Genomic DNA, 20,870 nt, shown 5'->3' on the forward strand with positions numbered 1-20,870 from the left:
CTAAGTGGTACAATGTACAACTAATAACATGTAGTCCTTAAATTGTTTCTAAAAGGAGACCAAATAAGATTATGTGAGAGGAAGAAGCAAACAGAATTCTGTTGCCTGTGTCACTGTGGCATTCAAACAGAGAGAGATGTAGAAGATGGGAAGGAAATTGATCAGCAAAGTCACGTGGCTCACTGTGGGTGGCTAGACCATGTATCATTCTGTAACTTTTCTTCATATTCTCTGTACTTTCCAAATAAATACTGAGCATATTAATTAATGGGCACTAACAGATTGGAAGTGATTACCAGAAGTAATATGTAAAATAGGACCAGGAGAACTTCTGGGTGAAAACTTACACTTAGGATGTATATAGACACAAAAAAGACTAGAAAGAATAAGAGAGAAGAAATATACCGAGCCCTACTGTGTGCCAAGCACCCACCAGGGGAGGAGTAGGATGAGGCCATCTGGGGAGAGGTGGAAGCCAGGAGCTGACTGGATGGAGAGTGAGCAGAAAGGGGTCGTAGAGGCTACCACCTCCGGTCTGCCCAGAAGGGAAGGCAGATCAGGAGAAAGATGGGGACATTAGGAAAGAAGTCAGCCACCGTCATTAGACTTTGAAAGATGGGTAGCATGGGCAAGACAAGGAGAGCTGGAAAGCTTCATAAGGAAGCTTGTTCCCTGTATCAATTGCTTCAATATTTTAGGTCCAAGCTCTACATATAAATTAGTGAAACTACTTACAAGAAAGAATATGGAAATTATCTATCCACTTCTGATTTCTCTTGCCTCTTCACTTAAAATTAGGGCTCTAATATTTTAGAATATGTTTGGTGCCTCACATTGCAACACACGTTGAAGTAATGTATTAATAGAGGCGAGAACTCCATTTAATCAAAGCAAGACCACAGAAGACTGAACAACAATTTAACTCTTCTCAGAAATTACATCAGTCAAACAGTGTGGCCCTCCATTGATAGTTTCTATCCTTCAAAGACATGTAGGTAACGTTGCTGGCAAGGAGGCAAGTTACTAAGAATTCATCACCAGAAGTCCTGTCTTCACAGGAGCTGGAAGCTTGAGCTGGTTCTTACTCTTGCAGGAATAATTATTAAACTCTAGTTTCCAAGGTTTTACTGAGAAGTACTTACAAATATTTTCAGAACAGGCTCTCATCTATCCCAGGCTGATCTGAGATAGCCAAGAGTGACCATGAACTTCTGATCCTCCTGCCTGCACTTTCCAAGTACTGGGATCACAGGAGCCCACCACGTTATCCAGTGTCAGGACTGAATCCAGGGCTTCGCGCAGGCACTTACTCACTAAGCTACACCCCTGCCCCATCCAGAATCCGTTAAGTGACAGCCCTACACTCCTCCTACCATACAAGCAGCTTTCCCATCAAAGCATGTTCAGCATATGTGGTATGAGCCAATGCTACTTCACCTACACATCTTATCTGTGTGGTTGGATGAATCTTGCATGTGTAAAAAAATCAACAGGTTGGGATGGGAATACATAGTGTGATGGTGTTCCCATTTCAGTCTCACAGACTCCAGAAAGTCCTGAAGATGTCAATAAAGGGTGGTTAGCTATCTGCCCTGAGGACATTTCATGCCCAGCAAGAACCTGACTGTAGATAACAGAAGGTTTTTAAAGGATAGACTAGTCCAAAGGAGTTTGCTGTGGTTTTTGTTCTCTTTCACAGTCCTGCAGAGATGTCTGCCTTACTTCTCCCCCATCAAGGGAAACTTAACCATAGGAAACGGGATGCAGTTTGAAGATGGAAGTGAGAGGAGCAGAAATGTCATAGAACTCGCAGAGGCTGCGAAGTATGTTTACGTTTCTGTGTTGTTTTGATGCATCCTGTTAGTATATAGAATATTAAAGTACCACTCGGGGTTACAGGAAATCACTTACATAGCATAATGAAGTACACATGTCACTCTAGATTAGAAAGAATAGCATCTTTCAGGGTGGTTACGCCTTCCCTTGTCAGCAAGCACGAAGATTTGGTGTGAAGAAAGGTGCTGCTGCCAGATCAGTCTCCATATCAATTGGAGCACAGCCAGTTGCCTGCCGTTTGCTTGGCTGTATGTGGCACACGGTAGTCTAAATTGTTGAGAAATACATTTCCTTGGATGTGTGCACGTTCACATGTGCATAGGCATAGCCTTTTCCCTTTCATAGCTCACTTGCAGAGTGAAAAAACAAAATGAAAGGAATCCTGAAAATTGATTTCTCTTTCTTAAAAGACATTGACAGTGTGTGTGGTACAGTACTCCTCCTTCATATGTGGAATTTAATAGCAATGTGAATGAACCTCAGAAATAGAAAGCTGTGTGGAAACCTATAAAATAACGACACACGTACAACTCCATGGACACAAAACACAGAGCAAAAATCCGTTGTCCTGTGATGCACACACATATCATGGTAGTAGGATGATTACTTTAGAAGAGGGACATGCTGTGATGGGGGCCCTAGGGAAAATGTGACAGTGCCATTCTGTGTGTTCACCTTGACCATGCATCATGTTGGACACAGTGATCTGTGCATACTTTGACCTGTTTTCCGTGATGCTGTCTGGCTACCACATGACAGAGATGCAGGAAGAGGGATTAAGAAGACACGCATGGTCAGATCTAGAAACTTTGTAAATTAGATCCTGTCATTGGAATTTGCTCTTACAGGGGAGCTTCTGCAATACTGGGGCATGTGGTGTGTGCTGCATAAGGATCTGCCCCTGTTTCTCATGGCCAGCTCCTCTGTATATGGCACCACAGATACACTTGCAGGCTTCCTGAAATGACATTTGATAGGTGGTTGTGGCTAGTGAAGAGTCACTAGAGCAGACGCTGTCTAAAAGCATGCCTGGAATAGAATCATGCAAAGTCTTTTTTATTACAAGGACATTTTTTTCTAATGTTAACCAGAAATAATTAACTTTTCCTTCATTGAACTCAGTGGCATCACTAAATTCCTCGATGCCAGGACATTTGGGATGAAGGTATTTGAAGACTACGTGACTTCATGGAAATGGATTCTCATGTGAGTGAGATTGTGCATGTCTTCTCTAGATGTTTTCTCGTGACCTTTGTAGACCCTTCCACTTCTGCTCTTATCAAGGGTGAAAAGTGGACTCAGACCTCAGGGTCATTTTCTTTTTCACATGAGTGTAGCTAGAGTTTTCCTGCCTGGCCCACAGTCAGGACAAATCTCTTTTACCCGCCAGTCCCACAGCTGCTCAGACCCAACCAAGTAAACACAGAGACTTATATTGGTTACAAACTAACTGTATGGCCATGGCAGGCTTCTTGCTAACTGTTCTTATATCTTAAATTAATTCATTTCTATAAATCTACACCTTGCCATGTGGCTCATGGCTTACCGGCATCTTCACATGCTGCTTGTCATAGTGGCGGCTGGCAGTGTCTCCCTCCACCTTCCTGTTCTCTTAATTCTCCTCTCTGTTAGTCATGCCTATACTTCATGCCTGGCTACTGGCCGATCAGTGTTTTATTTATTGACCAATCAGAGCAACACATTTGACATACAGACCATCCCACATCACATGAGGGCAAGGACAGGGCAAATATATTTGAAAACATTCCCATAAGAACATAAGTTTCAAGCTTATATGTTAATTCATTAGTAGAACTGGTACTTGTACCAAGTCCCTGCCACAGTGTCTGGGGTCCTGTGTTCTGCTCTTCACATGTCACAGAGGTGGGCATGGTTTGATTTCCCTGGCTTTTTCCTCCTTTGTCCCTCCCTAGACCCCAAAGGATCATTTGTAATTGCTACTGTGTTCTTTTCACACATGATAATTATTACCATGAAAGGCTATTCTAGTTCTGAGAAACTTAAAATACTTACAAAGGTAGAAATTGGAATTTTCAGATGTAAGATTGGTATTTTGGAAAGCTGAAGAATGGGATCACTCTTCTGACATAGGTGATTGTGTGTGACATGTAAGCCTGTCCTTTGTAAGACATGTCTCTACCTTTGTACCACTTTCCAGAGTTTAAAAGCTTCTGTGTTTTCCTAGTGACCAGAGAATAAAATCAGTGCTTCCTTGGTGACTCCAAGGTGCTTTGTAATCACTTCAGCACAGCTTCTCAAGCTCACCCCTGTCCCTTTCTTGATTAGCCTTACGTGTTTTATTTTAAAGACAGGTTCTTAGTGGGTAGAGAGATGGCTCAGTGAGCAAGAGCACTTGCTGCCCCTGCAGAAACCTACAGCTCAGTTCATACTGTGCACCTAACAGTGGCCTGTACCCCCACTTCAAGGGATCCAAGGCTCTCTTTTGGCCTTCATGGGTACCTGCACACACACACACACACAGACACACACACACACACACACACATACACACACACAAGTAAGTATTTTTCTATAGTCTAGACTGACTTAGATCTCACTGTGTAACCATGGAGGAAATTCTTGAACTCCATTCTCTAGTTTCAGCCTTCCAAGTGCTGGGATTACAAGCATGAGAGGCATCTGATTATATAGTGTTAATTATTTATATATATTTATGATTATATACCATATAATCATAGATATATATCTAGATTATATAAATTACTATATAAATAATTATCTAAATATAACAATTATATATAAATAATCTGCTACTCCTTGCTTATCAAATCCTGTGTTTCTGCACATTTTATGACTTTTCCTACTCCCCATATCCTTCTCAGAGTCCAGGGTAACTCCACTTCACTTTTTTTTAAGTGCTAGAGAGCTAGCCTGGGGCTTCATATGTGCTAGGCAGGCACCCTTCCACAGAGCTGCATCTCCAATGCCTGCACTTCATCCTTTAAAATCAGTTTAATGACACTTTACAAAACTTTCATTATTTTCCCTAGATAAATTACTTCACTCCTCTGTTTTCTTCATATGTAGGTAGAGTTTCTATGTCTTGGCAACCACTTCCAAATAACCACTCAGAGATTTATTAGTCTTTATAAATACTTGACCAATAGCTTAGACTTGTCTCCAGCCAGCTCTTACAACTTAAATTAACCCATTTCTATTAATCTATGTGCTGCCTAAGTCTTGTTTATCTCATCTATGAACTTTCCATGTTGCTTCTTCTGCATCTGGCTTGAGACTCTTCAGACTCCTCCCTTCTTCCCAGCATTCTCTCTGCCCTGAAAATCCTGCCTACCTATTGGTCAATCAGCTTTTTATTAACAATGAGAGCAACACATTTTCACACTGTACATAAGGATTATTCCACAGCACTCATATCCATTGTTTATACGTACACACCTCTACATACACATAGATACTTATCTTCTATATAACATCTTTCATTCTATATTTTATTTACTTGGCTTTGAACTCCTGATCTTCCTACTTCTACCTCTCACATGCTGGGATTAGTGGTGTGGACTACTATACCCAGCTAAACTATCAACCTTTCTCTCCCTAGCTCACAGTATAGTTCTTAAAACGTAGTAGATACACAGAAATGTGAGTTCAGAGGCAGTTATAAAAGTAAGAGTGGGAGAAGCAGATACCACCTCTTTAAGCACGGGGAATTTGTTAAATTTAACACTGTATTTTCAGTGAAATACTAAAAAGTAATTTTCATAATGTTAGAACTAGTTCCTTTTGTGAGGTTTTACTGATTCAGTGTTCTGTCTGCAATAACTCCATAGTCAAGATTGCAACCTGCACTTGACAATAGTTAACTGGGATTTCCTATTCACAAACAAATGCCACTAGGTAATTTCTTTAATTCCTATTCCCTTGGTTTTTGCCCTCTATTGTTTGGACACAACACCTTACCCAACACACACTAAACCTGTGTGCACACTGTATCCCTCACATCCCTGGACCCTAAGCACCTCCCTTTATTTCCAGCCTTTCTGCTCCAAAATCTTTCATAAATACTGTTTTAAGTATTCCCTTTGGGTCATGCAATAGAGTAACCCTTCAGCCATATTTAAATGTTAACCATTAAAGTTTCTACAATTTCAAGAGGGAAAGGCTTTTGAAATTCCTTCACGACCTGAGAAGGAACCTCAATACCACACTGTCATCTATCCAGTGACAAATATTATGAAGGATCTCTTAAAAGATGACTTTTGAGATTCTATCTTCCTCGAATACATCAGACTCTGCCTGATGCTGATTGGCAGTTTGCAAATTTCATCAAGGATGTCAGCAGTTAATAGGAGAGTAGGTCAACTTTCCAGTATTAGTGAGTTCTCTTTGAAGAGATTGTGCCAGTGGACTCCGTTCTGACCTCCCCTGTATGGGAACAGAGTGGACACACTCCTCTAGTACCTCAGTCTAGTACTCCTCAGTACCTCCTGAGAGAAGCTAAAGCAGCTGAAGATATTCCTGCTTTCTGTGCGTGACAAACCGTGTAGCCAGGAGACTAACCTTGCCTGCAGGTCATGTACCCAGATCCCTTGGAACCACAAATAGATGTCAGACAGTATCAGGCATCTCATACCACTCAAGATTATTTATATGTGACAATGACTACAAAGTTATGAGTTCAGGAACTCTATGACCAGTTGTTTTTCTCATTTTTCCACCTCAAGTCTATTCTGTTACTTCCAAACAACTGTGTTCTGGGACGTCTCCCTTAGTCACAGTTTCATCACGAACCATATATATATCTATATCTATCTATCTATCTATCTATCTATATATATATATATACATATATATATATATATATATATATATATATATATATATATATATATATCTTACCACTAATTATAAGGGTGTGAAGGAAAAAGAGTGCAATTTGCAAAGTGTAGCTGACAGGTCAAAGCTGTGAGCTGGGGGTCTGGTTTCTGGAGACATGCAGAATGTTTCAGGTGTAAAGTGCTCACTGGCTCTCCACTCTCCTCTTTCATGTGAAACTCTTAATGAAACCATTGTTTATACTTCTTAGAATCATATGTGTTATTCCAGCCAGGTAAAGTAGGATATTCTAGAGTGATTTCAAATGGAAAAGGCTCTTGACTTGATGTTGGTGTTATGTTGCACTTAGCACACCTGACTGTGTGTGTTGTGGGTTTTCCTCCAGTGGCCTGACCATTGCCATGGTGATGAGTTGGATTTTTTTGATACTCCTGAGGTTCATAGCTGGATTCCTCTTCTGGGTCTTCACGTTTGGTGTGCTTGGAATTTTAGGATATGGTAAGTAACACAACTCTTAAAATTGCTTAATATCAGAATAATTTTTCCTTGCCATTAGCAATTATTGGAAAGCATTTACTTGCCTTAGGCTTAATTAATTTGAATCATTAACTGTAACAGGAATCTTAAACAGTCTTATCAATAAAAATAAACCTGGAGCCAGGGATTGATGTGAATTCTGAAAGACCAGAGAGACAGAACAGCCACATCCAACCTCACCTTGCCTATTCCTCAGCTGATCTTGTTTCCTCAAACTGGAAGCCTCTGAGTCCTCATCTGAATGGATCTCAGCTAAACTGCTGCTAAAAGTCTCAAAGCTTAAAAAGCCTCTAGTTCCTGGTTCTCATGCCTTATATACCTTTCTGCTTCTTACCATCACTTCCTGGGATTAAAGGTATGTGTCTTTCCCAAACAAGACATGAGATCTCAAGTGCTGGGATTAAAGGCATGTGCCACCACACCTGGCTCTGTTCTCACTGTGGCCTTGAACTCACAGAGATCCAGATGGATCTCTGCCTCCTGAATGCTAGGATTAAAGGCATGTGCTGCCACAGCCTAAACCTATATTTAGTATAATGGCTGTTCTGTTCTCTGACCCCCCAGATAAGTTTATTGGGGTGCACAATATATCAACCACAATTAACTTTACAAAATTTACTTAAGTTCACAGATATTTTCTCTATAAATCTTTTTGTTATTATTTTGAGAAAAATTCTGTACTCCTTTCCCTAGCAGCCTTTGGTATTGGACCTGATGGGGATCAGGAAGGAGAAGAAAGGATTCTTTTAGATTAATGAAAACATTTCAAACAGTTTGTCTTCCCCTGTAACTTGTTTATCAATCAATGACCAGGTCTGCACAGCTGCATGGCTTGATCAATTTTTCTTAGCAGATTTGATAGTATTTTTAATCAGGTGCTATCACACTCTTTAGTAGTTGGTCCCTGTAGTGAGGCATCACCCTCTAGAGGCAAGCACACTAAATCACACTCATTGGATGAAGAGTTCAATTCAGTCTCACCAAAAGCTGTGTACATCAGGCCTGATGTGAATACTAAATAAACGAATTCAAGTGCCTCTGTAGCTGGAAGTTTTCCTGTGTCCTGCCTGGTCCTGCAGCTGCTCAGAGCCAAGTAAACACACAGAGGCTTATATTAATTACAAACTTGATGGCCTATGGCTCAAGCTTCTTGCTAGCTAGCTCTTATATCTTAAATTAACCCATAACTATTAATCTATATATCTCCACATGTTCTGTGGCTTTACCTGCGTCCCATTACATGTTGCTCCTTGGGTGGCTGTCTCCTGTCTCTTCCCTTCTGTCTTTCTTCTTCCTGTCTATCTGCTTGTATTTCCCACCTGCCTCTAAGCTGCCTTGCCATAGGCCAAACAGCTTTATTTATCAACCAATCAGAGCAACACAGATTCACAGCATACAGAAAGACATCCCACAGCATGCCTCCCACTGGGTTGTATAACATTATGGACATTTGCTTTGGGCCTTCTAAACAGCAGATGGGAAAATATAGAGAAATTTATATTAAAAAGAATGATTTGGATTGGCAACTTATTTTTACAGTAGTAGGCACAGAAAATAACCAAGTCCTCTTACTGATGCTTAAGCAGGTTTGCACATGTTATATAGTAAGGGTGTAGGCAGCCTCATGTTCAGTACCTAGCCTTGGCTGTAACCCAGCTGCATACTGTATAACTGAGTAACTATGGAAAACATTCTTAAGATTACAAGACCTAGCTCCCACATCTGTGTCCTCAGCCCAATGATGGACTCTCCATCTCAGAAGACAGGAAACGTGGATCTCAGGCTGTCAGAACTGAGTCAGTACTGGTTCAGTTGTTGTTGTCATTACACTCAGAGCTTCTAGTAAACAGCCCTGCTCTCCTTGGTGTTCTGTTTGCCCTGCTGTCCTGCTGAGCACAGCCAGGTGAGCAAGAGTCAGTCTCACGGAGGAGCCTGGGAACTACTACCCCTAATCTTTCTGTGTGTCCTACCTGGATTTCCACTGGAGAGTCCCGGTGTGTGATTCAATCTCTCTTCTGTTTGTCATCAAGGCAGGAAGGGCAATAAAATCTGCCATTGACTTCACTGACTTGTCTTAAGCAGCAAGAGATCTGAGATTGGCTGTGCAATGGCCTTGACACTGCAAATGGAGAGATGGGCAATACATACGAAGTGCAAACAAAGCCATCAGTGTAGCAGGAATCTTAAAAGTTCTTATTAATAAAATCAAACCTGGAGCCAAGTATTGGGGTGAAGCTGGAAGATCAGAGAGACAGAACAAGCCACAGCTAACCTTACCTGGCCAACTTCTCAGCTGATCTTGTTTCCTCAGACTGGAAGCCTCTGAGTCCTCATCCAGAATGAATCTCAGCTGAACTGTGCTGCTAGAAGCCTGAAAGCTTAACCAGCCAAATGTTTCTAGTTTCAGGTCTCCATGCCTCATATACCTTTCTGCTTTCTACCACCACTCCCTGGGATTAAAGGCTCACTTTCTTGGATTAAAAGCGTGAGTCACCATGCCTGGCTGTTTCCAATGTGGCCTTGAACTCACAGAGATCCAGAGGGATTTCTACCTCTGGAGTGCTAGGATTAAAGGTGTGAGTGCCACCATTTTCTAGCCTTTGTATCTAGTGGCTGTTCTGTCTCTGACCCCAGATAAGTTTATTAGGGTGCACAATATTTTGGGGAACACAATACCACCACACATCAGTCTCAGCTGCCTGTTGACTCCCGAGGTAGTGCTAACCCCGCAATTCTTTGCCTAGCAATTAAGCTTGAAGTCATTCACAGTGAGAAAATATCCATTTAGGTTGAAAACTGTAAGTAAATGAGACTGGATGTGACTGGCCTCTGTGACTGTCTTGGACAACTGATTATTTACTGTCATGGAAAACCAAACATTCTTATTGATAGTATCAAATTTACTAAAGCATAGAATAAAGTGGATATGTCACAGTGGGTGGATTAAAAAGCTAGACTGTGTGAAAGTGTGTGTGTGTGTGTGTATGTGTGTGTGTGTGTGTGTGTCAAAGTGTGTGTGTATAATAACAGAAGACTCTCACCAAGATGAACAGACTATTAGGATCAGTGGAGTCTCATGACCCTCCTATGACCAACCTAAGATCCTGAAAGAGACTTAGATGCTGCTGTCTGTGTTTTGCAGCACACTTTGGCTTCCAACAGAACAAACACCAATCCTTTGTAGATGGAATCACCCTCAATTTATGAAAGTGCCCTCATCTCAAAATCAACATCATAGGAAGGAGTCAGATATGGATATGGAAAGAAGGCATCACCATCAGACTGAGAAATGCAGTCAACCCAAAAAATAACTGAAGCGTGAATCTATTTAGTCTTATCAATAAAAACCAGAGGTCAAAGCCGGGTGGTGATGGTGTACACCTTTATTTACAGTACTCAGGAGGCAGAGGCAGGTGGATCTCTGTGAGTTCAAGGCCAGCCTGGTCTACAGAGCATGTTCCAGGACAGGCCCCAAAGCTACACAGAGAAATCCTGTCTAGAAAAACAAACAAACAACAACAACAAAAAAAACCCAAAAAAAACAGGAATCAAATAGTAGGGTAATAACCTGAAAGACCAGAGAAGCAGAGAAGCAGAGGAGCAGCCACAAGTGATGTCTTACCTTTCCAGATCCTCTGACTAAATGGGGGCCGAGATCCTGTCTCTACCAGCCTTTTATTCCTGTCTCCACCTCCCAAGTGCTGGGATTAAAGGTGTACACTACCACTGCCTGGCTTCTATGGCTAACTAGTGGCTAACTCTGCCCTCTGATCTCCAGGCAAGCTTTATTTGTCAGAACACAAACAAAATATCACACAACAAAGAACCATGTATAAAATGTTTAATGAGTGAAGGATGAAATCACAGAGCTAAGACAGCAACAGAAATGCCTGTACATATGTAAAGATAAACCAAATGGAATTTTCCAAAATAAAAAATTGTTAGATTATAACAAATCAAAGCCTGGTGACATGCCTCAGTGGATGAACACTCGCTATACAAGACTGATGACCTGAGTTCGATCCCTGGATCCTACATGAAGGCACAGGAGAGAACCAACTCCAGAATGTTGTCCTTTGATCTCTACACATGTGATATGGCATGTGCATGACCGTACACACACACACACACACACACACACACACACACACTTAAAAAATTGTTATATTAAATGCCAAAATAGAGAACCAATGGATTGAAAGATGAATGAATCTCAAAGAGTTATTTAAACACAACAGAATGTGACAAAAATACTATTGTGTGGATAAAGTAGAGAAAGATTAAGAATCATAAAGAATGATGCATATGTATCAGTCATATTGGAAAGATAAAGATCCATAGGTCCAGGAGACCATAGTTATACCAAGGAAGGTAGAGGAAGAGAAATGCATGAGATCATATAGTCATTTATGCACATTCATCAAACATCAACTGAGCAATTATGACACACATTGTGCTGGACTCTTAACATGTAACAGTAGACTTCACTTCTCACAATACTTCACAATAAATGAAGGTCTTCACTTTTTTCAAGCTTGCAGTGAAGTACACCGTGTATTTGAAAGTAATGGTTGCTATAGGAAAAATATGAAGTATAGCAGACGTACATTGAGCATACCATGCAGGCTGAGGAGCGACACTGCAGGGTTAGGAGGGGGAGGATTGGTGTTGTTGCTGCCGTTGCTGTTGTCTGGCAAGGGCTCTACACTGAGCTACACCCCCAGCCCCAAGGTAGGTCTTTGTGAGAAGACAGATGTGAAAACACCTGGAGGAAGCAATGCAGTTATGACATGGTGACCAGGGAAAGTTTAGCCACGGGTGCAGCTAGAGCAAAGGCCCTGAGGAAACCGCATGCTGAAGGAATGGCTAGGAGGCTGAGGAGGTGGGTATGCTGGGTAAAGGGGGCAGTAGGAGGAGAGGAGATCACAGAATTCATGGAGGATCAGAGCTACACAGGGAATTGGGAGGCCTTGTTGTCTCTTGGAGTGAAATAAAGAGGCTCGGCATGGTTCTGAGCAGAGGAGAGATGATGACTGTGGTCCCCCTGTTAAGTAAGACAAGGGCGGAAACAACAAGGCCAGTTGGGAGGCCACTGCAATAGTCATGTGCCAGAATGCAGTAAGTCCTGGCCAAAGAGACAGCAGTGGAGATGTCTGTGTGTGTGACCAGATGTATTTCCTGATGCCTGGCATAGACAGAGGAAAGGAAAATGATTCCTCATAATAATATGAGCCTCATGAAGGAGAGTAAGCAAAGGAAATGAATTGGCAAACAGTAGGTAAAGTGAAGCAAACTTTACTCATACAAAATAATAACATTAGCCGGGCAGTAGTGGCACATGCCTTTAATCCCAGCACTCAAGAGGCAGAAGCAGTTGGATCTCTGAGTTCATCAAGCCAGCCTGGTCTACAGAGTGAGTTCCAGGACAGCCAGGGATACACAGAGAATCCCTGTCTTAAAAAAAAATGCATTTTTAGTTAAAATGCATGTAACTAAGATATTGGACAAATGAGCAGAATGGGGGTGACCACCAAGTAACCAAAGGCCCTTGCATTTCCTAGTTAAATCGAACTTGATTACTCAGCAGGCAGGAAATTTCCAAGAGTGGTTATAAAAATAGAGTAGATGGCGGTGAACTAGAAGAAAGAGAATATATGTAAATAAAAACAGCACGGAAATTGTCAGATAAGATTAAAATGTACATATGCAAGTTGGAACTGTATGCTATTTACAAACTTTACAGAATGTGTAAGGAAATGCAACAGTTAAAAGCAAAAGTTTTAAAGACTAGCCGTTATGAAAAGAAATCTATAGTAGCTTGCTGTGCATGTCTTTCTGTAGGCTATGAACATGTATTGCTCTGATTGATTGATAAATAAAACACTGATTGGCCAGTAGCCAGGCAGGAAGTACAGTATAGGCAGGGTGAGCAGAGAGGAGAATTCTGGGAAGTGGAGGGCTGAGTCAGGAGATGCTGCCAGCTGCCGCCATGAGAAGCAAGATGTGAAGGCAGAACTGAAAAAAGGTACCAAGCCACGTGGCTAAACATAAATAAGAATTATGGGTTAATTTAATTTTAAGATCTAGCTAGCAAGAAGCCTGAGCCATTAGGCCAAACAGTTTTAGTTAATATAAGCGTCTGTGTGTTTATTTGGGTCTGAGTGGCTGCGAGCCAGGTGGGACCAGGAAAACTTCTGGCAACATTTGGTGCCCAATGTGGGGCAAGAATGTCCACCTAAACCTGAGAAAGAAGATTCTAAAATGGAGCTAAAAACAGCTTCCTAGTTGTCTCTCTCAAGTTAGCCACAGCCTGCATGCTTGGGCTACTCTATGGTGGGTTGGCGGCACATTCCCACCAAGTTACACAGAGGTTTCTGCAAGCCATACAACATGGTGCGTGGTGGATATAGGTTTTGCTACCAAAAAAAAGAAGGGTTTTCTGGGTTACATGCTGCTTTGATAGAGGCATAGACCCACTGCCTCCCAGAGCCCGGCTAGCTCAGTCGGTAGAGCATGGGGCTCGAACCCACGACCCTGGGATTAATAATATCAGACAAAATAGAACTTGAAATAAAGCTATTAGGAGCAGAATCAACCCAATTCCCTAAAACAAAACCAATTCTAAACTTGAATGCATCCATTAAAGTACTCTCAAGATTCATACAAGTATACAAGATAAGCCAGTAAGTAATAAATTAGTACTGAGTATAAATAAGGGGGCGTCAGCACATTTTTCTGCAGGACAGATGTACTGTAGCATATTAAAACAGTCCTGCTGGTGTGTGTTAGGGTTGCTACAAGCCAGGAGTGCATTAAAGCCACATAAATTCAGAAAGCATTTATGTCACCTGGAGTAGCAGTTAGACTACTGCAGCCAAACATGATTCTAACTCTGTAGAAATAGCCATATTGATCATTTTTATGTAGGTATGTGTAATAAGCATATAGCTTCTACTTCAGAAAATGACACTGGATATTGGTCTTTTTTTTTCAAGGAATATGGTATTGTTACCTGGAATACAATAGCCTTCAGCAGGAACCACAGTCAGCTTTCATGATCTACAACATCGGGATTCAGACCAACATAAGCGTAGTCTTTCCTTTGAAACAGGCGTGGTTCTCAATGAGTGAGTAGATTTTCAGAACCAGTTTTGTTAAAATGGAAACAATGAAGAAGGCTTGTTTTTTAAGAGGAAGCTTGAGTTTGGAGCATCCTGCTGAACACATCCATCACTCAGTGATGACTGTAAATGTCTATGACCTGTAGTAAATGGGGAAGTTGTGAACTTGTTGTACAGCCTAAGATAACACTACTTTAGAAGAATCCCAGGCCACTCACCTTTTGTTTAAAATAGTTTGATTATGGGAACTTGATGGATGTTAACCTATGAAAGAAATAAATAGCTGATTTTTATGATCTTGCTTTAGAAGAAAGAAGACACTTATTTTACTTGCATAGCAAAACACTCTATTTATTGCAAGAATTGTAAGAAATAACTGAAAATAGATTTACATTCTTAATTGTTTATATTATTGAGTTATTTAAGGTTGGCAGTAATTAATAAAGCAAGACCATCTCAAAGATGGCGTTGGTCTTACGTTTCTGTAGTTGGAGATTCATGGTCACGAATATCTAGGTTTTGACAATTTCTCATTGAATTTTGGTTTTGAATGTTCCCCTTCTTGTCATTCATCTTGGCCTTTACATGTCAGAGGTACTCAGTAATGGGTGTCTGAGGAGGCATGGAGGCATCATCTGATCACACAATTATTCCCAGCATGAGCCTCCATCAATTTCAAACCTATTTTTGCCTTTTCATCCAAGAAATACGGGCATTCAAGGGCAGGTGAGAATATGTCCCCGAGTGACACCATTATCATAACCTCTCTGTGACCAGGTTTTATTTGGAATGCCACTGTCCTGCATCAGAGCAAAATGTGTCAAGGTTACCAATGTGGGGCATTTTGAGCAAAGGGACTTGTGGCCTATCTTCTCTGTTCCCATACCAGACTTTGGGACACATGTCTCCACCACATTATTCCATCTGGGAAATCCAATTGCTCTCTTTTCCTTACATAGGCCCTGATGGAAAGACCAAGTTCTTGGATTTTACCTTCCCATTTTCAGCCCTCACCAAAGATAACTCCTTTTGTTTTCATTATTTTGTCAATGATGCATGTTGTAGCTTTTCTTTTTACCTACAAAAATCTGGAATTGCACTCTCTTCACTTTCCCTGAATTTGGGCAACTCCTCAAGCCCCAGGCATCCACACATTATTGCTGGTCCTTTCCAAAGGAGACCACTGTTGCCCAGGATTCAGCGACACCTTAAGACCGCTCTGGTAGGGGGCCTAGACACACATGCTCTCAGCTGTCTCTGAGGAACCACTCGTAAAAACGCCGTGGAGATGGTCAGTGCCTGCCACTGGAAATCAACAGATGTGCCTTTAGGAAAACTACAGAACTTTCTAAAAATTTAAAAATGTTTAAAAGCCCGGCCATACCAATCTCTTCTGGAATGGCCTTAGGTTCCCCACTCTTTATCAGACATTGATACCTGATCTGGGTTGGGAAAAATTTGGGGGTACCAGGAAGAAGGACATACATGTTAAGGTATATTGCTTCAGAAAAACCCGGGAGCAAGTAGAATTACAAATGTAAAAATGACTATTTTATCAGCCCTGGATTGTGATAGGCAATAGCTCGGTTTCTGCTTTTGCTGTTAGCTCCATTTCTGACCTTGGGTAAGTCTCAGCCCTAGGCCTACTTTTCCTCTTCAGTTACAGTGCCTGCTTTATATTAAATATATTGCTGCTGTGTGTTCTTACTCAAAAACAGAGATTAGAGTGTATCAATTCAAAGGACAATCAAGTTCTCTGGTGTAACCATTTTCAGGCCATTGTATAAATGTGTAAGTCTAATACAGTGTTCTTTGACAACGCATTTTCAGAATATAGAATAATTTTCATATATTTTATTTTCTTAGGTTTGTTCATGGAAAACAATTTTAGCATACGTGTATACTCCACAATTGTGGACTCAAATTAGTGTTTTAAGAAAGTAAGATATGCCTATGAAAACAAATGCATTGTTTAGTTAAAAGAAGGCAGGGACGCACAATGATTGTTATCAGTTCCTCCCATGACTTGGGTTAACTGATTTCTAGATGTTCCCTGGAGTGTGGTGTAAACCAGAACCACGGTGGTAGAGCGCTTGAAGGAGGCAGTAAGCACTCCACCACTGAAATGCTCACCATGAACAAAACAGCTGTCCAGCAACTAAGGCTGTGGCAGCTAAGCTCCCAGGGAGTTTCCTTATACTAGGAAGTACCAGAATTAGCGGAAACGACCTGATAAACTCAGACCTAGGTCTGCAGATTAAGCTTGCTTCTGGTGCTGACGTGTACTGCAGACCGACATCTTTTCTTGTTCAGTGATCATCCTGTCCATCATTGAGGCCATCATCATCATCATGCTGATCTTCTTCAGGAGGCGGATCCTCGTGGCCATCACCCTGCTGAAGGAAGGAAGCAAGTAAGGGACGTCAGGCCGTGTGTGTGTGTGTGTGTGTGTGTGTGTGTGTGTGTGTGTGTGTGTATGACATGTGTGTGCACAGGGGTGTTTGTGACCATGTGTGTGTACATTAGTGTGGAGGCCAGAAGTTGAAATAACTTCACTTTAGTTTTTGAGACAGAATGTCTCCTTGAATCTGGACCTCACTGCTTCAACTAGACTTCCTAGCTAGCAAGCTCCTGTGTTCTTCTGTCTCCACCTCCTCAGCATTTGGGATTGCAGGTGTATACCACCATGTCAGCTCTTGAGGTGGGTGTCAGGGAGCTAACTCAGGCCCTCATGCTGCAGAGCAAGCCCCTCACTGAGTCAGCCATCTTCCCTGTACTCCCCCACACCACCAGGACTTTTTAAGGAAGAAATTGAAGAACATTAAGAACATTCGTTTAAATTCAGATATTGCCACTTATTGGATAGGTAAGAATCTTAACTGATCTTATTAATAAAATTAAACCTGAAGCCAGGTATTGGGGTGAATGCTGGAAGATCAGAGAAGCAGAACAAGCCACAGCCAACCTCACCTTGCTAGTTCCTCAGCTGATTCTGTTTCCTCAGACTGGATGCCTCTGAGCTGAACTGCTGCTCGAAAGCCTGAAGCTTAACCAGGTGAAAGCTTCTAGTTTCTGGTCTTCATGCCTTATTTATCTTTCTGCCTTCTGCCATCACTCCCTGGGATTAAAGACTCACTTCTTGGGATTAAAGGCGTGTGTCACCATGCTTGGCTGTTTCCAATGTGGCCTTGAACTCACAGACATCCAGAGGGATCTCTGCCTCTGGAATGCTAGGATTAAAGGCGTGTGCTATCACTGCCTAACCTCTATGTTTAATATTGTGGCTGTTCTGTTCTCTGACTCCAGATAAGTTTGTTAGCATGCACAATATTCTGGGAAACACAATACCACCACAGGTCATGGTCATCTCTAACAAACCCTTTCTAATCTCCCAAACCACAGCACAACAAAGATAGAATCTATATAGCTGTGCACACATGCATTTGAACTTGTGTGTGTTAGGAGGACATAAGTAATGAAGTACTATATGGAGTTGGCTATACCATGGGTTACATTGTTCCGTGGTGGTTCATGTGTTAATATTACTGATTGAGAGAATTTGCAGAACTCCGAATCACTGTAATTACCTGAGATCAATTGTGTGCTATGCATTGTGTGCATGTGATATGCTCTTCTAACGGACAAAGTGGTGATTCTTGAGTGCCTGACTATATATTCTGTATGTAAAACACATAATTCAGGCACACTTGATACCCAGGGCCACTCTCGGTTTAAAAATGTTACAAAATAAACCATCTTTCATAACATTCGATAATACCTATAGTTTCCAGACTATTCCAAAAGGTCACTTAAAAGAATCTGTGCAGTCAGATTTTTGAATGAGGAGCAGGAAAAACACTCCCGGGAAGCCACAGACCCTCTGCTTAGAACAGTAGAAACAAAGTTGTTAACCACCAAGGACTGAATTATTTTTAATTGTCATTAAGGACTATTTTAACAAAATTGCCATATTATTATAATAATAGTGCCACCTGAAGCCAGTGGTTTAAACAGCTAACAAGCTGTTGGTTAAACTTTCCTCTCTTACAATAAATGAGGCCCTATCATTATCCCATGAAACTACTGATTTTCTGAATTTATTTCTTAAATGGTACATTATTGTATAGTTCACTATAACTCAACTCACTTCTTACACCTTAAATGTGTGCCCGTGTATGGTATGAGTGTATGTGTGTGTGTGGTATGTGAGTGTGTGTGGGGTGAGTGTGTGTGGGGTGAGTGTATGTGGGGTGAGTGTGTGTGGGATGGGAGTGTGTGTATGTGTGTGTGTGCATATGTGTGGAGTGAATGTATGTGTGTGTGTGAGTGTGTGGTGGGTGAGTGTGTATGGGGTGAGTGTGTGTGGGATGGGAGTGTGTGTGGTGTGTGACTGTGTGTGGGGTGAGTATGTGTGGGATGGGGACTGTGTGTGGGGTGAGTGTGTGTGGGGTGAGTGTGTGTGGGATGGGAGTGTGTGTATGTGTGTGTGCATATGTGTGGAGTGAATGTATGTGTGTGTGTGTGAGTGTGTGGTGTGTGTGTGGGGTGAGTGTGTGTGTGTGTAGTGTGGCCAGCATCACTGTGACAGGCTGATAGACTGTCAAAGGGGAAGTAAGAGCTGGAATAAATGGGTCAGAGTTCAGAGTAAACTTTTGGATTCTTAACAACTTAAATTCAGAGTGTGCAAGAAGGACGGACACAGAGCTCTGCAGCGAGACAGACCCTCAAAGGCGTGTGTGCTGGTGCATTTGACGTGGGGAGATTTCTTTGGTATTTCTCCTTGGCAGTACCGAACAGGAATGAGTTCGACCTGGAGACAGACTAAAGTGACTACTGAAAAGCTGCTTGTGATAACTAGCTGGGGACACTTGGCAAACTGCGCCCCCCCCCCCCCCGAACCGTCCTGGAGGGCTAGTTACAGGCTGTCTGTGTTGTGGGAGGTGATAACACAACCATCTCTTCCCCAGGGCTGAGGAGCATGACCTGCTGACACTTTGTTAAGATGGAGTGAGCCACACCCTAGAGGAGAGGCTCCCCACGCTGTGCCTACAGCAGAGGCCCACGCTGTGCTGGACGCAGCACAGACTTCTGACTCAGGAAAGGAATCCCACGGTTTAACAGAAGGCCCACAAGGCTTCTCTCACTTTAGGAAGTTAAGAATCTAAGCAGAAGAAGGAATCACAGGACTGTGGTCTGTCAAAACCTTGCTGGACAGTCAGAAGGGAAGGGAACCAGAAGTCCTGTGCAGGAGGCAAACACAGCAGAGGATGTAGCTAGAGTTTTCCTGCCTGGCCCACAGTCAGGGCAAATCTCTCTCACCCGCCAGTCCCACAGTTGCTCAGACCCAACCAAGTAAACACAGAGACTTATATCGGTTTCAAACTGTATGGCCGTGGCAGACTTCTTGCTAACTGTTCTTATAGCTTAAATTAATCCATTTCCTTTAATCTATACCTTGCCACATGGCTCGTGGCTTACCGGCATCTTCACAAGCTGTTTCTCATCGTGGCGGCTGGCAGTGTCTCTCTGACTCAGCCTTCCACTTCCCAGCTTTATTCTCCTCCTTGCCCCGCCTATACTTCCTGCCTAGCCAATGGCCAATCAGTGTTTTATTGATTAATTAGCAACACATTTGCCATACATCCCACAGCACTTCCCTTTTTCTTTTTTTTTTTTTTCAAAAAGGAATGTTTTAACCTTAACAAAGTAAAATTACATATCATTTGGGAATTTGGGCATAGCTTCTTTTACTACTTCCTGCTGGAAGGGGGTGCTGTATCTTATGGGGAAACAAAGAAAATTTTAGAATTATGGAATAGTCCATGAAGCTGTATCGTCTGAGCCAGATGCCTTCAAACCATTCTGGATGTTGGATCATCTGGGCCATGGTGTCATCGGAGATCTTTCAGGGGGTCTTGGCTGGTCAAACTTGATGTATCTTAATCTTGAACAAATCCATAGCCTTTGGCTTTCTGTGGGAACAAAAGCAGAGACTCTTTTCCAAAGTAACATATCCTTACATCCAAATTTTGAAGTCAAGATATCTTTAAAATATACATTTTGGTATAACTCAACAGCTTTTACAATCAAATGTTTTTCTGCAGTTAAAAGTCCCAAAGACAACACAATCCAGATTCTCTGTGTAATATCCATTTTTACGTGGCTTTTTTTTTTTTTTTTTTTTTTTTTTTTGGTTTTTCGAGACAGGGTTTCTCTGTGTAGCTTTGCGCCTTTCCTGGAACTCACTTGGTAGTCCAGGCTGGCCTCGAACTCACAGAGATCCACCTGGCTCTGCCTCCCGAGTGCTGGGATTAAAGGCGTGCGCCACCACCGCCCGGCTTATTTTTTTATACTACCTTTACTGTCTCTTTAAAGACTTTATTTTTAAAAACTATTTATTTCTTTATATAACTGTATATATTCCTTTTTCTTTCTCTTTCAAGCCTACGTACATTTTTACACACATTTTAAACTATTACATCTGAATCTGTCTTATTGTGAATCTATTGCTTTAAACTGCAGCAGCTGTGGCTGCTGGCT

The 20,870-nt window shown here is 41.8% G+C and overlaps 1 protein-coding gene across 2 annotated transcripts in view; it reads left to right on the forward strand.

The window, feature by feature from the left end:
* Slc44a5 (solute carrier family 44 member 5) overlaps window positions 1-20,870 on the forward strand; it is a 305,530-nt gene that overhangs the window by 269,124 nt on the left and 15,536 nt on the right. For both annotated transcript variants that reach the window (XM_059266488.1, XM_059266489.1), the window contains 5 exons: window positions 1,700-1,823; window positions 2,959-3,042; window positions 7,058-7,170; window positions 14,205-14,336; window positions 16,644-16,743. In XM_059266488.1, the coding sequence (XP_059122471.1) occupies window positions 1,700-1,823; window positions 2,959-3,042; window positions 7,058-7,170; window positions 14,205-14,336; window positions 16,644-16,743 (553 nt within the window). The remainder of the gene's footprint in view (window positions 1-1,699; window positions 1,824-2,958; window positions 3,043-7,057; window positions 7,171-14,204; window positions 14,337-16,643; window positions 16,744-20,870) is intronic.

The sequence above is a fragment of the Peromyscus eremicus genome, chromosome 6, assembly GCF_949786415.1.
Source record: "Peromyscus eremicus chromosome 6, PerEre_H2_v1, whole genome shotgun sequence".
NCBI lineage: Eukaryota > Metazoa > Chordata > Mammalia > Rodentia > Cricetidae > Peromyscus > Peromyscus eremicus.